General features: G+C 57.4%; 1 protein-coding gene across 6 annotated transcripts in view; it reads left to right on the forward strand.

The window, feature by feature from the left end:
• The first annotated feature begins 728 nt into the window (after positions 1–728).
• Positions 729–24,819, forward strand: part of NLGN3 (neuroligin 3) — a 41,277-nt gene continuing 17,186 nt past the window's right edge. For 2 of the 6 annotated variants that reach the window (XM_061446325.1, XM_061446326.1), the window contains exons 1-2: positions 729–836; positions 19,198–19,923. In XM_061446325.1, coding sequence (XP_061302309.1) covers positions 19,446–19,923 — 478 coding nt within the window. In that variant the 5' untranslated portion in view covers positions 729–836; positions 19,198–19,445. Of the gene's footprint in view, positions 837–19,197; positions 19,924–20,225; positions 20,275–21,013; positions 21,074–24,819 lie in introns of those variants that run through there. The other 4 variants (XM_061446321.1, XM_061446323.1, XM_061446324.1 and 1 more) reach the window with 4 other exon arrangements.

A 24,819-nucleotide genomic window follows, 5' to 3' on the forward strand; every position in this document is an offset into this window, starting at 1 on the left:
AGGTAGCCCCGCCATGGACAAAGGCAGGCTGGAGGAGCGGTGGCTCCTGCCAGTAGGCTCTGAGCAAACTGAAGACATTCCTCACAGGGGAAAGGGAAATGACCAGAGGTGCTGTGTCTTGCTGCACGGTGCTGCTGGGGCCTGTGGGGCTGTGGCTGCTGAGGCCACAGCCCTGTGCGTGGCGGGGGATGCAGGGGGGCAGGCACCTTTGCCTGGCCCCAGGGCTGAGGCTGGGATGGGACATCCCTTCCTGGGATCTGGCCAATCCTCTCTGAAACAGCCAGGCGCTGCAGAGCACTGGTAGAGCCTGGGGCTGCTCCCTTGGCATGGTTCTGGAAGGTGTGGGATGCTGCCGGTGCAGGCAGGTGCGCCGGGGCTACAGAGCCTGGAACTATGCGGGACGGGGGGTGCAGGAGCCATGCAGAGGAGCAGCGGAGGGTACAGGATGCAGCGGGGCAGGATTCTGGGTTCCTGTGGTGGTGCAGGATGCCGGGGTGGTGCGCGATGGCGGGGTGGAGATGCCCGGGGTGCTGCAGGGTAGCAGAGGTTGCCGGCGTGAGGGTGCTCCTGCAGACGGGGTCGTTCGCCAGGGGTGCAGCGCGCCCCCGGGTGTGCGGGTGTCCGGTGGGGACGGGGGGGTCTCGGTGGCCGGAGGGTGCCCGGGGGGGTGCGGGGCCAGTACCGCCGGCAGCGAAGGGGTGCCGCGGCACGGCCCCGCCCCCGCCCGCCCCCCGTGCACGCGCCGCGCGCTCCCGCTGCCGAGGCCGGCCGGACCGAGAGGGGCGCGGAGCAGCCGCTGCTGCCACCGGCATGGCCCAGCCCCGGCAGCCCCGGCGGTGAGTGCGCCCCGGCCGGGCCGCACCGCGGTGGCTCAGGCGGGGGAAAGGGGCCGGCCCCGATGCGCGGTGGTCTGGGGCCGGGCGCCGCGGAGGTGATGGGGCTCCAGGGAGGGCGGGTGGCCGCGGGCCGGTGCCGACGTGGGGGCGTCGGGAGCAGGGCTGGGCATCGGGGCGGGAGTTACCGGGTGGTGCCGAGCGCGGCAGCGGGGACCGGCGGGGGTTAACGGGGCCGGATGAGCGGCCGCGGCGAGCCGGCGGGTTGCCATGGCGACGCGCTGAAAGGGGGATTGTGCTCCCGCCTCGGCTGCGCGGCCCCGGCCCGGCGCGGCCCCGGCTGGCCCCGTTCCCTGCGGAGCAGCCGCTGTCCCAGCGCCGGTGTTCCCGCTCCGGCGCCGTGCGGGGTGCCGGGGGGGTGGTTATTTGGGGTGCAAGGATGCACCGGGTGCTGTCCGGTATGAGGCTGCCGTCGTGAGCATCCCCAGGTCAAGGGCAGGCAGGAGATCCCCGTGGTTTAGATTAGTGACCGTTGTATGGGGAATTACATTGGCCATTGGGCTTCTGGAGCATGGGGAATGACATTGGTAGTCGGGCTCCTGGAGCTGAAGGGCATCATTCCCTGCCTCTCTCTTGGGCAGTCAGCCAGGCTGAAGGCAAGCTCGTTGGCAAACGGGCTCTACCGTGCTGGTGGTGCTGATCCCCAGGCCATGTGGTGAGCCAGGCTCGTGGTGCCGAGTTACTGGTGGCTCCGTTGATTCGCACTGAGGTTTGCGCCATTTGCCTGAGTTTGGCTCTGTTGTGCTCAAAGCCATGGAGCAGGACAGTGTGGTGATGGTCAGCACCGGGGCCTGCCCATGCCTAGTGCTGTTGGCAGTACGGGAGAGAAGTGAGGAGGGATGCAAGGCCTTTGGCCAGCTGGTCTGTTTCTGGACTATGATCTCCCAAATGATAGCATCTCCTGGTGCTTCCTCTGGCAGCCCTTCCCAAGACCATGGGCCTCCTCTGGGGAGGTGGCGCTGCCATGGAATCCCTGTGGCACTGGAATTCTCTTTTTGTCCTTTGTGGGTGCCTCATTTGATGCCGTAGGTGAGGGCAGAGGGGCTGGAGGTGCCCTTATGGCCAGGCTGACAGACCCAGCTCCCCTTGAGCCCCTGCACTGGCCATGCTTTGTGTCAGCCTGGTGGGAACTTCCTTCCTCTGAAAACCATGGGAGGCATCTGCAGCTGCACAAGGGGTAGATGTGTCCTCAGGGGGCTGCAGGGTACCAAGGCAGGGGTGATGCACCAGAGCACCTGTGCCAACCCTGAGGTCCCTCCTTCCATCCACAGGCTGCAGGTAGCCACCCCCAGAGCTGGTGTCTGCAGAATGGTGACGGGCTGACATTTAGAGGTCACACTGAGCACGGTGCATGTGTTTGTTTCATTTGCATTCGCAGTTAGCCCAGCTCGAGGCTTTGCCACTCACATGTGCAGTTGCCATGGTTACGTGTGCGGGCCGGGATGTGGAGTTGGGTTGGACACCTGCAAATACACAGCTCAACCTCGGAGCACCGGGGCACAGGCGGACGCTGCCGAGACCCAGGGCAGCCTTTGCACCCTCCAGTGCTGAGAAGCTGCAGAGCCCATCTTGGCATGGTCTGTCTGTGCCTTGCACAGCCTCAGCCACCCAGGCTCAGCATGGCAATGGCTGAATGTGAATCTAGGGCAGTGCTGTGGAAGAGGAAGGTTGTGCCCATGCCAAGCCTGTTGCTCTGGACCTTCCATTCGGGTCTGTCTCTTTCCCAGACCCCATGTAAAGGCTCTCGTCCCACAGGGCTGGAGAGCACGTGCTCAGGAACCGGGCAGTGCCGGTAGGGCAGGAGCCTGCTGAGACTTCAGAAGGCAGCACAAGAATTGGCAGAGCCTGCACCAAGGCTCTGGCTGAGGCGGCTGCATCTCCCCAGGCTCTCTGTGGGGTCTGCTATGGGTGCTCAGGTCCAGCACAGGCAGGGTCTGGGTGCATTTTGACCACGATCACACTGAGTCCATGAGAGAGAACAAGGACATAGTGACTGCCAAAATCCTCTGGCAGGTCCACGTTGGCCTTGTCTTTGTGTCAAGGGAGGAGGAGTTTTAGGACAGCAACTATGGAAGGCACCTTGAGGTGATTGAATCTCTAAGCTCCATCTAAACCACTCCTGAGCAGCACCAGCTCAGCCAGCTCCTAAATCTCCCCCACCACAGCAGTTCTGCTGCCTCCCAAGCAGTTTGCTGCTGTCTTCCCATATCTTTCCTGCTAGGAGCTACTCCTTTGCAGCAAGTGGAGGCAAACGGAAGTCCTTTTTGCTCTGCAGGAGCAACTGTGACCTCGGACAGACCAGTGTGGGGTAACTGGTGGCAGCTGGAAGAATTCAGTAACAAGAGGAGGGTGGGAAGTGGTGGGGATGTGGAGCATGTGTCTGAGCACAAGCTGCGGTGGAGCCATGCAGGAGGCTGTGAAACCCCATAGCAGAGCATGGAGGGGCTGAGGAGCTGCTGTCCTGGGGCTGTGCAGCGTGGGCAGAGGGACGGGGCAGGGACAGCTTGGTTCTGTCCCTAGAGCTTTTGGTGCCATTGGGGTGGGACAGTTTTTGCTCTCTGCAGGATCCCAGACAAAGATTTCTCCCTTGATGGTCTGTGGTTATTGGCTGCTGCTGACAGGGAGTTTCAAAAGATGCTTCTTAAGCAGGGTTTGGTGTTTGTATCCAAGTGGGTCTTGGATCTGCATGGGGGAAGGTGGGGGTACATCAGCAGAAGGAGACGGGTTGGATCCTGGTGCTGGGCTACTCAGAGCTGTCATAGCTCAATGGTGCTGCATGGCGGATGAGATGCTGTGGTGGTCTCCTAACGTGGCCCCGCGGTTGGGGCTGTGCCCAGCACCTTGTGCCGGCCTTGGCAGCACCGCAGCGCGTGTGAGGGGAATGAAGAACAGGTCCTGCAACTGCCAGTGCCGGCAGCGTGACCCCACGTCATTCACGTCCTGCAGTGAGCCTGACTGGGGGGTCATGGGGAGAAGTAGGAGCAGTGGAAGACAAGGGGGCTTCTGGCTGCGGCTGCCGGGTGTGTGCAGCTCCTGGAAGCTTTCCTTGGTTGGGAGGAGATGTGCTGCTTGTCTGGAGGCTTGTCTGGGCTCAGTAGCGATCTGGTACTGCAGCCCCTGATGGAGCCCGTGCTTCCTGCTTAGCCCTGCAGTTGCGTGGGGAAGCTCTGCCCCTTTTGCCGTGTTGTCTGGCGGCATCGGGGCAGGGAGGGAGGTGTCACAGTGTCTGTGCGCAACACTTCACGCTGGGGAGCTCTGCTTGGGCTGAGGCAGCCCTGGCAAGGAGCTCAGGGGACCGCTGGAGAAGAAGCCTCACTCCTGACGCTTCAAAATGCACAACAGAGGAGTCGGTCTGCTCTTTCCGAGGTGCGCCTCGGGGGGTGCATGCCCTGCGAGGAGCCGGGGCTCTGCCATGGCCATGCCAGAGGGGCCGGGCAAAGGCTGGTGAGGGTTACAGTGCTCACACTGTGTGAGAGCAGTGCTGGGTCTGGGCCGGGGCTGCTGCGGCTCTCTGAGGGTGAGGATGGTTGGCAGAGGAAGGCTTTTCACATGGGCTTGGAGAGCGGGCTGCTGTGAATGGCCTGTGGTGTGTGATGCGGCTGCAGGCACTTTGTCTCCATTAGGCATTCATCAGCTGCTGCTCTACAGGAGTGGGAGAAGAAGCTCAAGTCTGTAGCATGGCCAAAGTGCCACTCACCATGGAGGTGGCCTTGTCCATGTCTTGGTGCTGGCACCAGTGCTAAAGGAGTTGTGGAGGTGAGTCTGAGTCCAGCTGCTTTCACACCCTTCCTCTACCCCTACGTGACTCCAGGCACCACTGAGCAACTTGAGGAATCGTGGGACAGTGATGCAGGAGAAGAGGAGCAGTCGCTCTGTGTGTCTGCCTCTAGAGCTGCCCAGGGGAGCACTGGAGAGCCGTGCTGAGATCCTTGTGCAGTCAGATGCCTGGAAGTTGCAGCAGGAACAGTCAGAGGTCTGATGGCCCCTGTGCAAAACGGCTAAAGAATGCAGGGTTCTTAAAACTGGAAAAGAAAGAGCAGAAGATGAATAAAGTATGCCTACAGGAGGCCACGAGAGAAGGCATGGAGGTTAAGTGTTCACTGTTTCCTTCTATGCAAGTACAAGGTCGCATCAAATGAAGCTGGCAGGAGGAGGGGCATTGCCTCTTGCAGATGTGCTGTCAAACTGCAGAAGTCCTCAGAACAAGGTGTTGTGAGCAGCGAAACCTTACATGGGTTCCAGGAGAAACAGGATGAATTCAGGAAGGACAAGAGGCTCCCTCAGAACCAAGAAATACACCAAGATGCACCTCTGACTGCTGAACTGCAAAGTGCTCGTAGGTCTGAGTACTGTCCAGAAAGTACACCGGGCAAGGTGGGCCCTTGGTCTGAGCTGTTAGTTTCATAACGTTGCGCCTTCCAGCAAGGGTGGAGCCAGAAGGGAGCACTGGGCTTTGGTGAAGAAGGATGGGTTTATCCTCATCCATCTCTTGTGCTCCTCTGCTTGGCACAGTGACAGATTCCTGCTCAGTCCCACTTATTCAGCACAGCATGCTCTCCCCACATGGTGGAGGTGCAGCTGGTTGGAGAGGTAGGACCTGTGCTAAGCACCAGTCCTGTATTTCAGCATCACAGCACCCTTTGCTGGAGACTTCTGATGGAATCTTGTCCTCTGACCAATTGCTAATTCAGTTGGTTTGAAAATTATAGAATTGGTATCATAGAACAGTCTGGGTTGGAAAGGACTTTCAGTGGTTATCTAGACAGACCCCCTGCCATGAGCAGGGACATCTTCAACTAGATCAGGTTGCTCAGAACCACATCCAGCCTGGCCTGCAATTGTCTCCAGGGACGGCGCATCTGGATGGCAGTGTCCCTTCCCTCCTGTCTCACCTGGCAGTTCTGCCTCATCCTGTTCCCTGGCCACAGGACACACTTCAGACATGCTGGCAGCAGAGCTGGGGTCTCATCCCAGCATTGTCCCAGTTCCCTCTGGGGTCACCAGGGATCTGATCTTCATCTCTTACAGTCCCCTGGCTCTGCCAGTTCTCACACACGTCAGGGAACATCAGTATAGGGTTTGTTCCTGGTTTTATGCCCAGATGAGAAAAGACTCGTGTCCTGCTACCAGTGAGGGTCCAGTTCAGCCTTACCTAGGTATACGGGTGGTGCCAGAAGGGTATCCCATGGCTCTTCAAGCAGCGCAGAGACAGCAGAGAGGCTTGGTTTGGGAGAGGTTTGCTTCTTGTGGGAGAAGTAAACTTGGAGAAGAGGATGCAGAGGTGAGCTAGGGATCTAGCGGTCCCCAGTGGGACAGCAGTGAGAGTGGGGCAGCAGGATGAGGAAAAGCAAGGTTGAAGCTCATGAAGAAGACACTCTTCTGTCCTCATGACTTCCAGGAGGATCCTGTCTGTGAGGGCAGGATCTCTGTTGTTGTCATAGAACCCCAGCCTGGTTTGGGTTGAAGGGACCTTAAAGCTCCTCCAGCTCCAACCCCTGCCACGGGCAGGGACACCTTCCACTAGAGCAGCTTGCTCCAAGCCCCTGTGTCCAACCTGGCCTTGAACACTGCCAGGGATGGGGCAGCCACAGCTTCTCTGGGCACCCTGTGCCAGCGCCTCAGCACCCTCACAGGGAACAGCTTGTGCCTAGCCTCGTTGCCATTTTGGTCTCTGTCGCTGCTGAGCTGCCTTGATGAGGATCTGAGGTTGCAATTTGGGCAGGGAGCTGCTGTACTTGGATGCTCATGGCTCTAAGGTAGTTTTCTGCTCTTTGTAACAAAAACCTCCACCCCTGTCCGTGGGGAGCAGTGCTTCAAAAGCAGGCATCTGCTGAGGCTGAGCTGTGCTCGGGGAGCTCTGAGAAGGAGCAGGGAGCACGGGAGCTGCCTTGGCACTGGGGCTGCCTTCCCTTGGCATTGCTGGTACTTGCAGCTTGCCCGTATGTGCTGCTTCATCCTGGTCTGCTCCCTCTGGAGAGACAGGGCATCTCCAGGCTGCTCCAGCAGCCTTTGCACTAAAACAGAGCAAAGATTTTTTTTTTCCCAGAGATTTTAGGCTTTCTGCTTTTTTTATGGTTGAAGATAGAAAGTGTGGGAGGAGAAAGGTACAAGGGAAAATGGAGAATAAATTGGGATTAAATCTGAACAGGCTACCATCCTAGCTGCTGGCTTGCCCAGCTTCCAGTTCTTAGCAAGCCCAGGTTGCATAAGTCAGAGTTTGTAGAGCTGCCCTGGCTCCAGCTGAGCCCCAGCCTGAGGGGCTTCCATGGTCTTCTGCTCAGTCATGCCAGCTCTGGTTTCAGTTTGGGCATGTGAGCAGCCGATGGCTTTTGCTGAGGGCAGCCTTGCCTGCTTGAGCAAGCTGCTTCTCTTGGTTGAGTAGAGGCTGTTGTGAGCTTGGGCCGAACCATCCAACTGCATGTGGTCCTTCCAAGGTGACGAAGTGTTGTGGACCTGCTCAAGCAAGTCCAGAGGAGGCCATGGAGATGCTGTAAGAGCTGGAGCAGCTCTGCTCTGGAGCCAGGCTGAGAGAGTTGGGCTGGGTCAGCCTGGGGAAGAGAAGGCTCCTGAAGGGGAGACCTTAGAGCAGCTCCAGTGCCTAAAGGGGCTGCAGGAAACCTGGAGAGGGGCTTGGGACAGGGGCCTGTAGGGACAGGCCAAGGGGAATGGCTTTAACCTGCCAGAGGGGAGACCGAGATGAGCTCTTAGGCAGAAGCTCTTCCCTGTGAGGGTGCTGAGGCGCTGGCACAGGGTGCCCAGAGAAGCTGGGGCTGCCCCATCCCTGGCAGTGTTCAAGGCCAGGTTGGACACAGGGGCTTGGAGCAAGCTGCTCTAGTGGAAGGTGTCCCTGCCTGTGGCAGGGGTTGGAGCTGGAGGAGCTTTAAGGTCCCTTCCAATCCAAACCAGGCTGGGATTCCATGACACCACGTCTGTCCAGGCTGCCAGCAATATACGCAACCTGTGACAACGGTGTTATCAGGCTGTGACACCCTGTGAGCTCCTTAGGTTGCTCACTGAAGCACGTAGCTTCAGCATGTTTCCAGAGGTCCTGGGAAACCCTTTAGGGTTTCTGGAGAATCCAGCAGCTGCAGGACAGGCGTTCCCCTTGCCCAGCTGCAGATGGGCATTTTTGGACGCTGTGCCAGCAGCGTGCGCTGGTGGCCTCTGTGCCAGGAGCGCCGGGGCTGCCCTTGCCCTGGTGTTGCCCTGAGCCTGGAGGGCTCCGCCGCAGCTCTGCCATGGGCTGGTGCCGCCTGTGCCCTGGGGCTCCTGCACACCCGCCGGCCGCTCCCCTTGGTGCCGGCGCTCAGCGGCGAGGGGGGGCGAGGAGGCAGAGGGATGCGGGGCGGGAGCGCGGCGCCTCCGGCCCCTTGCCTGGCTCCGGAGCGTGCGAGGCTGGAGCCGCGGCGCCCGCGCCGGGGTCCGCCGGAGCCGGGCGGTGCCTGCGAGCAGCGCGGCCGGAGCGCAGAGCGGTTCCTGCCTGCCAGGCTTGCAGGGGCTGACGTCACCTCGGAGGAGCAGCGGCTGCGGCAGGACGCGGTGCCCGCCGCCCTGTCACGTCGGGCGGGCTGCCCCCGGGCCGCTCTGCCCGCCCGGCCCCCGCACGGGCGAGGGGCAACGGCGCGGCGTGGGTGGGAAGAAGCGAGAGGGAGCCGGCGCTCGGCCGCCAGCAGCAGGCTGAGGGTGGGCGCTGTGCATGGGGAAGTCCACGGCGCTTCCAGCAGCGGCAGCGTTTTCCCACCTCCATATTCGGGTCTTCCCGTCCTGATGCTTCCAGTGACTCCCGCCCGCCGGTGGGAGCAGAGGAAAAGGGTGTTACAGCATTAGCAAATGCAGGTTCTCCTGGCCTGTGCTCTGCATGCGCTGCTACCGTCACAGCTCCCCTTCTCCTGTCCCGGTCCAGAGGTTTTTGGGTCTGAGTGCTTTGCCCAGAGCAGCCCTCTGTGGAGATGAAGACACCGATGGTGCGAGGAGGGGAAGATGGTCACCCAGGCCAGCCACAGCGGAGCTGGGACTGAGCAGTGCCCTGGTCCTTGGTGGTGGCTGCCACTGGGGCTGTGTGCCCAGGCATGCTGCAGTGTCATGGAGTGGTGGGTCACTGGAAGGGGCACCAGCATGATGACAACAAAATGATTGTTCTGTCTGGATGTTGCTTGCTGGACAAGGAAGTGCTGCTCCCATGTCCCTGCTTGGATCTTGCAACATGGTCAGAAAATCATGTCTGGCCTTTGGTCAAGGCCACTGACACTAACACACAATTCAGCAGCTTGTGTGAGGTGGGGTGTGCTGGGGCACTCGCCTCTCCAAGTAGGGTGATGGGCTTGGGCTCATCTGGGGCATCTCTTGGGCACAGGACAGGATCTGCAGCTCTCCTAGCTGTGGGAAACGAGGGACATTCCATCCTGGGCTCTGGGTGCATGCATCTGCATGGAGCCTGTCTGGGATCAGGGACTGTTGTAACAGGACGGAAGTGGTATGGATGGTGGAGGTGATGCTAGCTCAAACATCTCCTAGGACAGCTTTCCTGAGCATTGCCACCGCTGACTCTGCAGTGAGGAAATGATTTAGTGCAGGACTGCAATGCTTGGACTTTCAAGTACTGTGAGGGAACATGTGTGCCCCTTCTGTCTGCACTGTGACCTGGAGGGGTGGCTCTGTCGGGCTGGCCCATACCACAGGCGCAGGGATTTGCTGTCCCCATAGAGCCACCCTGCTCCATGGGCTTGGTAGCTGTGTTGGTGTCACGTGGTACAAGATGGGGTGGTAATGGGTGATACAGGAAGGTGGTGCTTGTGCACCAGCAGATAACTTGTAAACTTATCTCGGCACAGGAAAACTGATTATGTTGTGTTTCAGCTTCTGTGGAAAAGTTCATTCCCACTTGTCTCCGGTTATTTTCCTCTTATCTGCTCTTTGCCCTGGGTTTCATTACCTTTAGCCCGGGTCATCTCCATGACCTGGTTTACAACTCTGCCAAGCAAAACTTTGCTCAGCTCATGAGGAGTGGTGGGTGGGCAGTGGTGTGAGGCAGAAATAGGTGTTGGAGCAGGTGTTGGTAAAGGAAACAATCCGTTTTGAGCTCTGCCACCGAAACTAGAGGTTCTTACAGCCATGGTCTGGATTATAGCCGGTGATTAAGCAGTTTTTGCTTCCTATCTGAGTCAGCAAAACTGAAACACTGACAACTTATCTTGGGTGTAGCTGTTCCCATTCAAGGCACTCTGGTTTTGTTGCCCACCCTCTCTAGTCACATTTGCAGGAAGTCTCTGTATTTTAAGCTGCAGTGGGTTCCTCTGTGCCCAGCCCACCTCCTTACATTTATAGAGCCTCCTCCAGGCCATGCTGGTCCATGGAAAGCATTGGCTGTGCACACACTGAGCCTGCCTGCAGCCACCACTGCTTTCTCCTCTTTCCTGGGCGCATGCAGAAGGCGTCTTGACCCATTATAAGCACAGGTGGTGGTACAGGTAGGACAAGGCTTTGTGCAAATTGCCCATGCCCCAGTTGGTTGGAGGAGGTCCATGTCCTTTGCAAGGCTGGGTTTCCAGAAAGGAGTTTGAGGGACTGGGGTATGAGATGTGAAAAACATTTCATCAGCAGCTGGGTTTCGTTTTTGTTGCTTTGTTTGGGGTCTTTCAGAAATGGGGATGTCACTGCATTGAGCCAGGCCTGGGTCACTGAAGTCTCCTTTCTTTATTGCATTTCACACCTGCTTTTTCTGACATAAGAAATACGAAGGTGTTTGGAGTCAGAGTTTCAGAAGCTTGTTTCTCTGAAGAGCTGTGTGATTGTGTAATTGCTCCCTACTGTGGTTCGGTCATAATGATCCAATTTAATTTAAGTATCCGGGCCCATGGTAGTTTCTGGGGCAGTTGTTTGGGAGAGGATGTAGGAGCCATGACTCTGGCAGATGTGAGGGGGATGGTGATGAGCAGCTGGGATAATGTCACAGCATGGCTTGCCAAAGCTGGAGAAGGAAGTGAAGGAATGCTGCTTTGTGCAGACAGCTCTCTTTGCTGGGTGAGATTTACACTCCAGTTGCTAGCTGTGGAGTGTTGATCTCGGATTTGTGAGTGAGCTTATATTGCCTTAAACTAGGTGCCAGTTGCTTTTTTGTGATATTATGGAGAACAAGCAAGTTGTCTTAGTGTGAACTTTGTGCTGGTGCCAAGGGCTTGCTGAAAGCAGATTGTCTGTCAGTTCACTCCTGGATAGATGTCTGGAAATTCCAGGGTTCTACACTTTGGCGTTGTCAGTCACCTGCCCGCGCAAAGTGAGTGCTGCAGTAATTCTGCCCTTTATGAAGTGCCATTTCCTCTAGAATAGAATATTTCAGTTGGAAGTGACCTAAAATGATCGTCTAGTCCAACCGCCTGACCGATTTATGGCTGACCAAAAGTTAGAGCAAAATTACTAAGGGCATTGTCCAAATGCTCCTCAAAAACTGACAGGCATGGAGGGCACCAATCACCTCTCTAGGAAGCCTGTTCCAGTGTTTGACCACGCTCTCGGTGAAGGGGTGGTCACACACTGACCTCTGGTCTAAACTTCCCTTGGCACAGCTCTGAGCCATTCCCACATGTCACCTCACTGGATCCCAGGGAGAAGAGGTCAGCACTTCCCTCTCCACCTCAGGAAGCTGCAGACAGCGATGACGTGGTCCCTCGTCTAGCCGAGGAGATGCAGTCTGCCCGGCAGCTATCCTTGCCTGTCCCGCCTTTCCTCCGGCTGCCAGCCGGGATGGAGCTCGAGAGAGGCCGGGCGCTTTCATTGGAGGCGCTGGGTGCCGTGTGCCCGGGCTGGAGAACCGGCACGTGCCGGGGCGCGGCGCGGCGCGGTGCTGAACGGACAGCTCCTGCCGCCTCCGCCGCGGGCGGCACCGGGGACACCGGGCACCCTGCGCCGCCCCGCACCACCCTCGGGGCACCACCGGCTCCTGGTGCTCGGTCCTGGCAGGCCGGAGCAGGCACGTTCAGGCTGGAATAGAGCGATGCCATGTCCAGATGTTCCAGCGACCCTTCGCAGGGCTTACGGAGTCTCCTCCAGGGCTCTCTGATCTTCCAGGCTGGGTCAGGCTCTCTTAGAATGAAACAGACTGGTTTGGGTTGGAAGGGGCCTTAAAGCTCCTCCAGCTCCAACCCCTGCCACGGGCAGGGACACCTTCCACTAGAGCAGCTTGTTCCAAGCCCCTGTGTCCAACCTGGCCTTGAACACTGCCAGGGATGGGGCAGCCACAGCTTCTCTGGGCAACCCATGCCAGTGTCTAACACCTCTTCCTTTGCTGCCTTCTTTTCCTGGCTGGGGAGCAACTGCATGTCTATCCATGCCAGGGCCAGGGGACTGTGTTTGCTGCTTAGACAGTGGTTCTCATTAACCTCTGCCCTTGCAGGGAAGCATTTGTAAAATGGAAACTATGCAACCAGCAAGGTGAAGGAGAGAAGAGCTGCCGCCATTTCTTCATGCTGGGGTCAGGGAAACTATAACATGAGATAATCCAGATTATTTCTATCCAGAACGTGGCACTAAATGGCCTACTTCCAGCAGTTATCCCTGAACCATGTGGAAACCTGGCAGGCCACCAAGAGGCTGCTGCCACATGGCAGGGACCTGTCCTGGCAGCACCTCTTGCTCACACAGCAGCTGCTGGCTGTGCCACATGGCCCTGCCTCAGCTTCCCACCAGAACCTGGGAAGCAGTGAGTGGGAAGGTCAGTCAAAATATAGACCAGCTCAAGGTGAGCATGGAGCCCACTCCAAAAGAGCCCAGGCTTTCAAGAACAGATGTCCTGGGGTCCTCTATAGAGGCCACCTTCTGCTTGCACTGGCAGGATTGGGTGCTGACCCCAACACTGTCCCTGTTGCAGTGCTCACTGGCTGTCCTTCAGCAACATTGCCAGGCTCAGCTCAGTGACACTGAGAAACCTCCTGCATTTTGGGGGCTTTTGGTGCTAAACAGGAGTTGGAAACGAGCCAGGCTATCTCACCTGTGGGGTAGTGTGTCTTCTGCAGCTGGGCATTGAGCAGTGTGCTGGCATTCAACCCCAAAACTGCCTGGAAAGACTGAAGTGCAGGCAAAGGAAAGGTCTACTTTGCCCCTGGTTTCCTTCCCAAGGCAGGCTTGGCTCCGTCATGAGGGAATCTTTAAAGGCCACGGAGCAAATGGGGATAGGCCATATTGCAGCAGGAGGCCATTGGCACCACAGCAGAAGTGGCACTTGAAATGTCTGTTTCTCGAGATTTTGGTAACATTCTTCTGTTCTGAATGGGAGCTCTCGAGGATCTTGGCACGTGTCTGGGAGTTGTCAAAGAGCTTCTGTCCCACATATGTTCTTGCAGCATTGAGGAACGTAACTGACACTTCTCACGTGGTCTCTCATCCTCTCCCCAGGGCAAAGGATGTGCAGTGGAGTGTGTTGTAGGCTTCTGACATCCAGCTTACTTTGAATATTGGTGGTGCTGTGAACGGCAAGACACAGGGGTGTTTCTTGCACTTGAAGCAAATGAGGGTGACATTTGTGACTGTTTTAGCTTGTGTCCCATCAGAGTGACTGTGGTGCTGACTGTGATAGACATTGGGGTGCCGCAGATGTGCCTCTAGGACAGACCTAGAGAGTGAGATGGACACCGAAGAGACCTGGGGAGACCTTTGCAAAGTGGAGGGCAGACGTGTGTGGACTCCATGGTGCTGGGAAGCCTCCGAGTGTTCTGCTTTGTCAGTGTCCTAAATGCTGAAGTCTTCATGGCTGGGGTGGCAGTACTTTGCTCAGATGGTGACAAATGCTGAACAAATGAAGGCAGGGACAGAGCTGCCAGCCAGGGTGATGAGAAGTGTAGGAGACTAGGCTGGAGGGGACACCGAGGGGGTTGAGATGGACTTGATCCTCCCATCTGCCATGTAGCACCCTTTCCAGATATGCATGGGGTGCTTTAACACTCTCTTACTATGAATGTAACGCTACTACCTAGCATGAAGTTCAGCTTCAGACTGTTCTGACCTTTATTCCTGTGGCCTTTAGGTGTTATTAACCTGTGTCCTCTGACTTGTCTAGACTATCCCCACTCTTCCAGGTGTTGTCCAAGGTTTTTTGGTGGTCTTGCTGGTCTCCTGTCTCCTGTTAGTTGGTCCAGATTTTTTGGGGAGGAAAACAGTATAATTCCTTCATGCGCCTTTATGAGCTGAGAGGAGAGCAAAGTAATTCACGCATCTTTATAAACTGGCTGTTTGCAGATCCTACTGGATTCTCCCTTTTTTTGGTGTCAATGACGTGCTGGCTCACGCTGAACTTGTACCCCCCTGCAGCCCTTATGACTCTTCTGGCAGAAGTGCTGCCGTCTTTTCTTCTGTGGTCTGTTTGTGCAAGTTTTTCCCACCCAGTGACTTACAGCCCTGCCCATCATCTCTCAGCCCTTTCCCCAGTCTGGTGGGAGTCTGTCAAATTCCTGCCCTGGTCTCCCTAGCGCTGGGTGTCACGTGCAGATTTTAAAACATTCTCTGTTCTGTCATTTAGCTCATTCATGGCAAAGCAGAGCAGGAGCAGCAGCAGCAGCAGGGCTGACCTTTCTGAAACCCCTTTTCAGTGTAACTGCAAGCCACTGGTAGCCATATATTACTGTGCACCAGCTCTGTGGTGGACCTGAAGTCCTGGGAATTGCTCTCACAGTGCTGTGGGACCAGGAAACACCTGCCTGTGGCATGGATGGGTAACTTGGGGTGGGTCAGAAAGACCTACAGGGCACAATCCGTAGCACACAACCACCATCTTCTCAAGCACTGACCCAGGCCACAAGCACCAGAAGCTGCAAGTCAAGACCCTGCTCTTGCAGACAGGCTGGTGGGAAGGTTTGGACCCGGGCAGGAAGAGGCAGAGGTTTCTCATGCTGCTTGCCTGGTGCATGTCTGTGGTGGGGTGCCTGGGCTGGCCCTTTGCTGCCTCTCACTGTGATACAACAGGGTCAGACGGTGAGCAAAGCTACAGAAGGCAGAGTGGCCAGAGGGTGCAGTGGGACATCCTGTCTGCTTGCTGCTGGGAGGAAATCGTGCGTCAGTGCCAGCTGGGTGGTCTGAGGTCCTGGTCTCTCCTGGCTTCGACCACGCAGAGGACAGAGCCACAGCACCAGCGTGATGAGCTTGGGGCTGGTCAGCCTGAGTGCTGAGGGGCAGGAGGCTGGAGCCTGGCAAAGGCTCCAAGGCAAGGGCAGGCTGCCTACTTGCATCGCCTTGGCTGCCTGCCAGGGAAGGTGTGGATCCAGCTCGTCTGGCTGGTGTGGAGACGCCTGCCTGTGCATCTGCAAGGGAGGCTTCCAGAGGATCCCACCCGCCCCGGTTTCCATGGAGAGCGTTGAGGAGGGAGCTGTCTGGCAGACAGCGCAGCCCTGGAAATGCGGATGGAGCATTTGTTTTCCCAGGCAGATGAATAACTCCCCCAGCAGCCTCACTTCCTCTGCTCACCCACCGGCGCTCTGGCAGAGCGACCTGGGATACCGGCGGTGTCTTTCTCCTGCCGGCTCCTTGCTGTGCGCTCGTCTGAGCATCCCCAGTATGTGCCCAGCCCAGCCCCATCTCCCTTCCAGTTGGCAGGCATGGCTTCTGCTGGCGCAGCGCTGCCGGGAGCCAGCAGCCATCTTTGCTGGGGGATGCGCTTGGCTTCGCAGCTGGAGGCAAGAATGGGAGCGCTGTAGGCGGGAAGCTTCGCTCCCACCTCCTGCGGGATGCGGGGGAATCACTTCCCCGAACAAAATGTCCTTTCTCGGATTTCCGTTGTTTTGCTTCGAAAGGCCAAGGGCAAGCTTAGGAGCTGGTGCGGCAGCAGCAGCAGTGAAAGGCGCATGCAACGGCCCCCGGTGAAGGGGGCTGAGCTCTGGTTCTCATGGCACTCTGTCAATATTAAATTAAGGTTAAATTCCCATCCTAAATGTTATGTTAACATGAAGTTACAGCAGAAAGCACAGAGCACAGAACAGCAATATGAGGGTATAAGATGTGTTACAGGGGTATTGTAATCATCCCAAATGAGGCATTTGAAACCCAGGGAATTCCATATTCAGGGTTTGCATCACGTTGGGGGTTTGTAATTGAAAACCAGTCCAAACATAGGAAGGCTTAGAGCAGCATGTCACTGAGACTGTTCTGGGTTCCTGCATTCTGTGCTTGTGGAGACAGGGGCAGACGGAGGGAAAAAGTCCTTTAAGATGATAGAACCAGATGTGGAATTACAAGTGTTAGAACACTACGATCTCCATTTGGGTGTTAAGGCATCATGGCTCTCCAGGGGAATGTCAGGGCTACTGGGTGTTGACGGTGTGGTTCCACATCTGGACATACTTGGCTATCGCTAACATAACTCACCTCTGTGTCTGATGCTTCATAAAGCTCATAATTGGAGACAGTTGCAAGTCCTGTAGTATCATTTTATCTAAGTTGAAGATGTGTACTTAGAACTTTAATTCTATCTTAGCTTGTGAGTGAGTTTTATTTTCAAATTTACATGGTTTTCATAAGCTAGAAGGACCACGGATAAGGATTAAACAAGACCACAAGGGGCTATCATCGTAACGTAATTCTGAGGAGCTGTAGCAAGCAGCTGGGTTTTGGCTGTGTTTTATAAAGAGATCCCTCCTGGTGCCACATCTGGGTGATCACACTGGGCTCATGGCTGCTCCAGGGGCACAGGACAGGTGGTGAATTCAGCCCTGGCTTTGCAGCCATTGGGAGCTGTGGAGCAGTGCTGCCTGGTGCTGGGAAATGGCTTGGCTGGAGGAGCTGGTGGAGCAGTGATGCCCAGAGCAGCGTGCGGCCACAGCCTGAGAAAGCTCTCGAGTCAGGAAACCAGCTGGTAAAGCCACCACAGGCAGGGCTGTGGTGCTCTTGCAGAGGGAAAGCCAATGACGGGTCAATTGAAATGGCTCTTTGGGGAATTGTGGGCACTATCATAGAGACTGGAAGCTGCCTGTGGCTTCCAGTCATACAGATTCGATATGACAGTCATTACTAATTGAGCTTTATGCTAACCCATGTACCCTCAGCAGATCTGCGCTGGGCAATTTGCCTTCCAGCAATGTCAGGTAGAGTGGTGGGTCTGAAGCACTTGTGAGAGCCCATGTGGGACTATTGCAGCTTTGGGGGTTCGCCAGCCATCATCGCACCCCTGGGATGTCACTGTTCAGCAAATGTCACTTCTCTGCTGCAAGGAATATTAGGTGAAGGATGGTTTTCCTCCAGAGCTGGAGGCACTGTGTTGCAGGGACAACTCCAGCAGTGGCAGGGTAGAGCAGAGCCTGGGGTCCCTGGGTGCTGCAGCTGTATTTCTGCCCCATGATACACCTTTTGTTTCTTAGGCTGTTGGGGGATAACGCAGCAGGGCTGTTCTCCTGCTGGGTATGTTGCTGTCACTGTCTGCTGGGGCAGGAGGAGGTGGAGCAGGACAACGGGCTGAGGTGATGGGGGTCAGGGATAGAGCAGGATCAGCCCCAGTCATGATAGCTCAGCCCTCACATTGTCCCTGTGCTGTGGAGGGGGCGGTAAGTGTGACCTCTTACTCCCCATCGTTTGTACCACCCTCCTTGTCTGGCATTGCCTCCATGGCCTCTGGAGCAGTGCAGGCATGCCCAGTCCCAGGAGGCCTTGGGCAGGCTGGATGCAGCAACGTGATTTTCTGGGCTGAGTGTTTCTTACTATGCTGGATTTCTGAGCCTGCTGTGTCCCTGGGCACATCTGGAGGGGAGGCACAGCACAGGCCCGTTTCCTTAGTGGCCAGCAGTGAATTGCCTGCACATGTACAGCGCAGATCTGAGACACCCTCTATGGTAGGATTTTTGGTTGGTTGGGGTTTTTTTCTCTGCAGATTTTCCTTGCTGGATGAGGTGTTCTCCATTCGTGGAGTCCCTGCCCAGCTGAACCTCCACCAGAGCCGCATCCTCCCATCCGCATACAGCTCTTATTTTGTGCTCCAATAATTCCAAGGCAACTCTGCTCCATCTGAGCTTGGGAGAGATTTACTGGGTGGGCATGTAAGGATGCTATGGGGAAAAATGGAGGTGCCCCGCCACCTCTACCGTCTCTCCCAGGGTAAGGACATGTGGCTGACACAGGACAAGCATCCTCTGACCTGCTACCAAGCAGGGACTGGGCTGCAAAGCCCGAGGCATGGATCTTGGCCTAGGGCTGCTGCTGCTCTTCCCAAGCAGGCTGAGGATGAGCATGGCCTCTGCGGCTGCCCTGGTCTTAGTCCCTGGGGAGCAGCGGTGCTGGTGGTGGGGGCTGCACTTGCATAAACCAGAATGCAGCAGGCGGCGGGGAGGTGAAGAGCGGAGCACTGGAAATCCACGCAGCCTCCAGCAAGGGCTCTGCTGCACAGGAGCTCTGCATTGGTCCCCAGTTGCAGGTCCTGCCTGCCCTGACCCCTGCCTGCCCTCCTGCCTAACCCCTTGCCTAACCCCATGCCTGCCCCTGCCTGCATCCTGCGTGCCCTGCCTGCCTTTCCCCATGGGCCCAGGGAGGAGCTGCCACATCTGCTTCACACCCTGCTGACAGCCTGGTGTGGGGATGTGGGAGCAGAGCTCTGCCTTCCCAGGGACTGCTTGGGTGGCCAGGGGGCAGGCGGGGAGCGGGGCTGGCACAGTGGGACAGGGGCTGTGCCCATCGCCTGAGTTGTGCCTGGGTTCTCTCTGCTTTGGCCAGTAGCAGGTGGAAGGAGAAAGGTGCCTGGAGAGCATGTGGATGGGCAAGATGGGTGTCTGGGTAGGGATGCGTGGGTCTAGTTTGCTGATGTGTGAAGTGGGGTGGTGGCACACAGGCAGGGGAGCAACGCTGGGATGCGGCCCAGCTGAGGAGCGCTGACTGCAGTGTGGGCCCAGCCAGGAGCGGAGAGAGGCCAGTGGGCCATGCCAGAGAGCAGTGATGCCCAACAGGTTCCTATCATGGAGGGATGGTGCCAAGGAAGCGGCACTGTCCTGCTTATCTTCACACCTGTAACCTGCTGCTGACGCCTTCCTGCAGCACGAAGCAAGGGCACCAGGCTGCTTCCCAGGGTGCTGCAGGGCTCACTCAGGAAGGGCAGAGGTTGGGCTGGCTTCTGAGCACTGGGGACAGGCTCTGCAGGCAGGGACAAATGCCATCTGTGTGTCTGTACATGCTGTACCGGTGCTGCTCGCGCTGGCCTGCTCCAGAGCTGCCTGCCTGGGTGGTGGCAGAGCCAACGAGCAGCCATGGGTGGGAGGGTCTGGGCAGGGATCTGGCTCCTTCTCTGTGGGAGCTTTTGATTTCTCCCAGAGCAAGTCTGCTGTTAATTCCCTCCATCTCCCCACAGCAGCAGCAGTGCCCCCAGGGCTGCGCCGTTGGCAGGCAGGCAGCAGCAGGCAGTGGGGCAGCTTTGAGGACCCATCTCCCCGTGGCCGCGCACACAACTCACCCATCAGAAGGTGCGACTCCTGACTCCTGGCTCTTCTGCTCCATCTTTTCCCAGTGGGCAAATTGGAGGCTTGGCATGACCGGGATGCTCTGAGCCCTTGCCCCAGGAGCTTCAGGCCTGGATGTCGGTGCTGCTCCTCCCGGACAATGTGGCTGATACTCTGGAGAAGCCCTCTTGTGCCCGCTGTTCTCCAAGTGCCTGAGCTGGTGGCTGGCTGGGATCTGCGCCTCGCCCTCTGGATCCTGAGCTTCACCTCAGCGTTCATTCACATGGAGGGCCAGGTCTACTCACCCACTGTCAACACGCACTATGGGAAGTTACGGGGAGTGCGTGTGCCTCTGCCCAGCGAGATCCTGGGGCCCGTGGACCAGTACCTGGGGGTGCCTTATGCTGCCCCCCCCATCGGGGAGAAGAGGTTCATGCCCCCTGAGCCACCACCATCCTGGTCAGGCATCAGGAACGCTACCCACTTCTCACCGGTCTGCCCCCAGAACATCCACAATGCTGTTCCTGAGATCATGTTGCCCATCTGGTTTACCTCCAATTTGGATATTGTGGCCACTTACATCCAGGATCCCAACGAGGACTGCCTGTATCTCAACATCTACATCCCCACGGAGGATGGTGAGTCCCGCCGGGGTGCCCGCTGGAGGGCAGGGAGGGCCGCTCCGCCCCTCCCCAGCAGTGGTTGGTCTCACCTGGGTGTTGTGTTTGAAGCATGTGGTTGTGGACCCTGCAGCATGCTGTCTGTTCGTTTAGAGCTTTCTCCAGCCACGCAGCTCGCCTTCTTGCCCTCAGCTACCATCTCTGTCTCGCGTGCTCCTGCTCCTCCACCACCTCCCAGCTCCCCCTCCCTCCACCTCCATGGCATTGTCACCGGTTCCTCTCTTGTGTTGCTAAATCTGAATCCGACTCTCTGACCGCAGATCCACAGAGTGACAAGCTGGTTTGTGCTCCCCAGGCGCCGAGTGCCAGGTTCTGTCTTGAGTTGATTCGGGTTCGTCCCTCCCTGCTTCCCACCCTCCCCAGGTCCATGCGCTAGTTGTGGGTGTGGGCTGCGGCTGGGAGGAACACTCTCTGCCTCTCCCTGGGAAGGTGCTCTGGCAAGGAAGGGACCTCGGAGCCCTTTTCCGGGCCCTGGTAGCGATGGGAGTCTGGGGCACTGGCAGGCACATCGCTTGGCTGCTCCCCCGTCTGCCGGCGGGACAGTGGTGGAGCAACAAGCCTGGGGTGCCAGGGACCCACGGGCACGGTCCTGTTGGGGTGAGGCTGAGTGGGACCGGGTGCCTCCTTGTCTAACCTTTTCCTTTGTAGGAGATCCCACCTGAACTGTAAGTAGAGGGCAGAGGAGGCTGCGCCTGCCCATGCGCCCGCCTGAGCCTCACCGCAACAGGAGCCCCCGGGGGTTTTCAGCAGTCTGGAAGGGACCTGCAGTGGGTCTGCTGCATGCAGCGGGGCAGCCTGGGGGGCCGGTGGCTTTTCCCAGGCCAACTGGCTCTGCTCCTCTGTCCCCGGGGCCCTTGGCCACGGGATGCATCGTGCCTTCCTTCCCGCCCAGCACGGCTGGCCCAGAGTTTTCCTCCCACGGCAACGCTCCCTCCCCACCTCCCGCGGTCCCGGGGGTGGCGGGAGGGTGGCAGGGTGGTTGTGATTGCATGCCCACTCCCACCCGTGGAGCCTCCTGTTATTTTGTAGTATTTTATTCATTTTACAGTAAAACGGATTTCCAAGGAATGCACCCGAAAGCCCAACAAGAAAATATGTAGGAAAGGAGGTATGTAGCAAGGCGACCGGCAGAGAGGCACAGAAAGGAAAGAGAGAGAGAGCGAGAGGGTGCTTGGCTGGTCCCCGGCCGCAGCATTCTCCTCCGGCACCTCTCTGTGCCGCCACCCAGACCGCGGGCCCTTCGAGCAGCCCATCCTGCTGTCCCCCACTTCCCACTCCAAGGAGCCACACACGCTCCGGCCACCTCTGCTCCATGGCCATGGGAGCTGGGGCTGGTGCCGGCTGGGAGCACGGGTCTGGGAGCAGGTCAGAGGAGGATGCTCACATTGCTCCAGGCCTTTCAGAACAGCTTCTCTGGGGCTGAGCCTTCATCCCAGTGGCACCAGCAGTCTCCCAGTCCCTGGGAATGAGGGCCTCTGATGGCAGGTAGCACTTAAATGCACGCATCTCCTATGGATGCATTCCCCCTCAGGGGTGTATAAACCCCCTCAGGGAAGCATGAGTGTGATGCGGGCCTGCAGCCCATCCTGATATAAGCAATTACCCTGTAGCGTCCTTGGTCATTTTGCATCCAAATCTCCTTGGTTAAAAGCATCTCCTGGCTGCATGAATGCTACCTGCTCTAGGGGAAAGTGTCTCTGCCTGAGGCAGGGGGGTGGAACTGGATGAGCTTTAAGGTCTCTCCCAACCCAGACCAGTCTGGGATTCTAACTTCTGCCTCAGCTTATGGTCCTGCCAATGCTGCTCACGCTCCTGTGCTTCTGCCAACCCTGCCAGTGAGGACTTGCTCTCCACCCCTGGCATAGCATGCTTCCCAAGCCCCAGCCAAGCACTTCCAGCCCAGACACATTTCTGCTTTGCTTTGTCTCCATCCCCAGGGCTACACGGGGCTCATCTTACTGCACTTTGGGACAAGGGGGAAAGCTCAGCCCCCTTGCCCCAAAGCGATCCTGTATTCCTAGCCAGTGTTGTGGCCTGGGGAGTGGAGACAGGCAAATGGGAGGCTACTCAGCCGCTTGTTGGACACAAGACTTTGCCCACCACACCGCATGACCCCTTTGCAGGCAGGGAGAGCCTGGGCTGCTCTGTGTGTCCCCAGGTCGGATGTGTGGGCAGACAAACAGCCACGCTTCTTCTGGAAGGCTCAGGGCAGGGAGGGGGTGTCTGGTGGGCAGGGGGTCCCTGCATCCCAGCCTCCACCTCCCTGCACCCCTGAGGTTGGTAGGGCCGGCGCAGCTGGGCTTGGATGTTTGGGGAGCACTTTCCTTCCAGCCGTTTCCCCGAGGTTTGTTCCTGGATTTCTTTGCTTTGCTTTTCCTGTTGCTGCCTTGGCTATTCACACGCCATCCCTCTTGAGTGCCAAGGCTGGCCCTGAAAGGGCTGGTGCATTAGGGAGTCTCTGCACGCTGCCTCCGGAGCTGGCTGTGCCAGCGATCACCAGCCACTTCAAAGCGCTTCCTCTCCCGGCCCTCCCACTGGCTGCTGGGGCTGGTGGACCCCCTCCATCCCCTGCTCTAGGCCAGCGCCAAGGAAGCAGGGTCCACATTATGGCTGGAGGAGGGGGTTGATATAAGATGCAGTGAAACATCTCAGGCACGCTCATCTCTTGGTTCTCCCTCCCCGTCAGCTCTGCTCATGGGCAGAGTTTCTTTGCAGCCCATCTGCAGTTGCCTCTGGTCACCTCCCTGATGTGCCCTCTGCCCCCACCGGGCTCTGCTGGCTCAGGGACTAGCAGATCTCCCAAGCCGGCCGTTTGGGAATCCAGGCATGATGTGCCGATAATTAAAGCACCCGAGCACTGACACTGCCATTGGCTCAAACCGAGTCCCCTGTGATGAGACACAGGTTTCCCAGTCCCTCATTTGTGCATCCGTTAGTGCCTGAGGTAAGGATCATGCACCTACAGTGCTGATTGTTTTGGGCTGTGTCATTTGAACATTGGCTTGTTCTGGAATATTAATGATTATTATTTGTCAGGCCACATATGTGCAGTGGATAAGCTCTCCTCTCACAGAGCAGTATTTTGGCGGTTTAAAATGTTTCAGCTCCCACCTCAATGGAGTTTTCATGATTTCTGCCACTCCTAAGCTCTGCATATTCCATAGCAGCCAAGGGACTGAGAATTTATCAGAACTCATCCCTTTAACAAAAAATGTCTCCGTTTCCAGACACAGTTGCCCACAATAATTTCCTATATGAATATTTACTATGTGCCAGTCTCCTCCATGCACATTGGTCCCTTCACTGGGAGCAAGGCATGGATGGTGCCAGGGGAGCTGATAGCTCTGAGGCTCAGGTTTTCTGTGGAAATAATGCTGTCCACTTGAAGAGGATGCACACACGGTACAAAACCTATGTGCAAAATGCAGCTCTGCCCTTGGCTTTGTGCTGCCAACACTTGCAGTCTATGCTTGGCTGTGGTGGGTGCTACTTTTCCCTTTCCTTCACCACCAGTCTGGGCAGGCCTTCCCTGTGAGGGTGCTGAGGCGCTGGCACAGGGTGCCCAGAGAAGCTGTGGCTGCCCCATCCCTGGAAGTGTTCAAGGCCAGGTTGGACACAGGGGCTTGGAGCAAGCTGCTCCAGTGGAAGGTGTCCCTGCCCGTGGCAGGGGTTGGAGCTGGAGGAGCTTTAAGGTCCCTTCCAACCCAAACCAGTCCATGATTCTCTGAGCAGGCGGATGACGTTTTCAGAGGGGAAAGGTGTGGCTGCCCTGCACATAGCAGCCCTCCCCAGTTTTTACTGCCCTCTCTAGTTGGGCTGTGCAGAGTCCACGAAGCTGCAGGGACAAATGTGCCAGTCCAGCTGTGCAAGGCTGGCTGGAGCTCCCAGCAGCTCCTGGGCTCGAGATGCACTTCACCTGCTTTGTGGGAGAAGCACTGTGGCTTCTCCACTGCTTTCCAAGGAGTAGACGTGTCCGAGTACTGGCTGAGGCTTCCCTATGGCTGTGTGACTCCTGCAGTGCTTCCTTGCTGGAAGTCTTCTCGCCAACCTCCTGTGAAACCTGGTGGCTTGCAGGGCTGGCCTGGTGCTCCTAGGGTGTGATTTGCAGAGGTGAGGGTGGGTGTTTGTGCTGGTGGAGGAAGCAGAACGTGAGATAAAGTGCTTTTATGGAGTGCGCTAAAGGATGGAGATGAGTCCTCTACATCACCCACGGACAGGGAGGGGCAGGGCAGTACTGCAGGATGCTGCAGTCCTGGAGCAAGGGCCACCCAACACAGGTCCCAGGGCAGCTGCCCCTGCCTGTTGGGTGGTGCAGCAGCAGGGTCAGCAGCTGCCATCAGTCCTGGTCCTATTCCTTGTCAGTCCTGGAGGAGCACCTGAGCCGATCTGACCACCAGCCTGTCTGCCTCTGGCTGTACGTGGCCATCGGATGGTAGCTGCTGTGGGGTGCTGCTCCCTATGGCAGTGCTGCAACTGTGTGAGTGCCTCCTGCACTGAGGGGGGGGGGGGTGCTGGGGCTGCCCACAGCCACCCTGAGCAGATGTCTGGGTCAGGAAAAGTGCCAGCTCAGGTTCCTGCTCTTCTCTCATCCACGCCACGCTGAGTGCAGAGGCTCCAAGGACTGAGGCTCCTCGGCCTCCTTTATCTCTGTTTGCACTGGTGTCGGTGCTGTTGGCACAGTTTACTTAAGATAGCATAAATCTTGTGTGGATGCCCCTGCTTCAGGGAAAGTGATTTTATTTTTTACTGAACTTGAGCTTAAATCTTCCTAGAGCCTTCAGATAAGACCGTGTGCATTCTTCCTGTCAGCCTGAACAATGTCACTTCACAGTCAGCTTACAGTGAAGTGGAACA

The sequence above is a fragment of the Pezoporus flaviventris genome, unplaced genomic scaffold (genome assembly GCF_033815535.1).
Source record: "Pezoporus flaviventris isolate CSIRO_AGI_PZ_B2104156 unplaced genomic scaffold, CSIRO_AGI_Pfla_v1 ptg000005l, whole genome shotgun sequence".
Classification (NCBI taxonomy): Eukaryota; Metazoa; Chordata; class Aves; order Psittaciformes; family Psittacidae; genus Pezoporus; species Pezoporus flaviventris.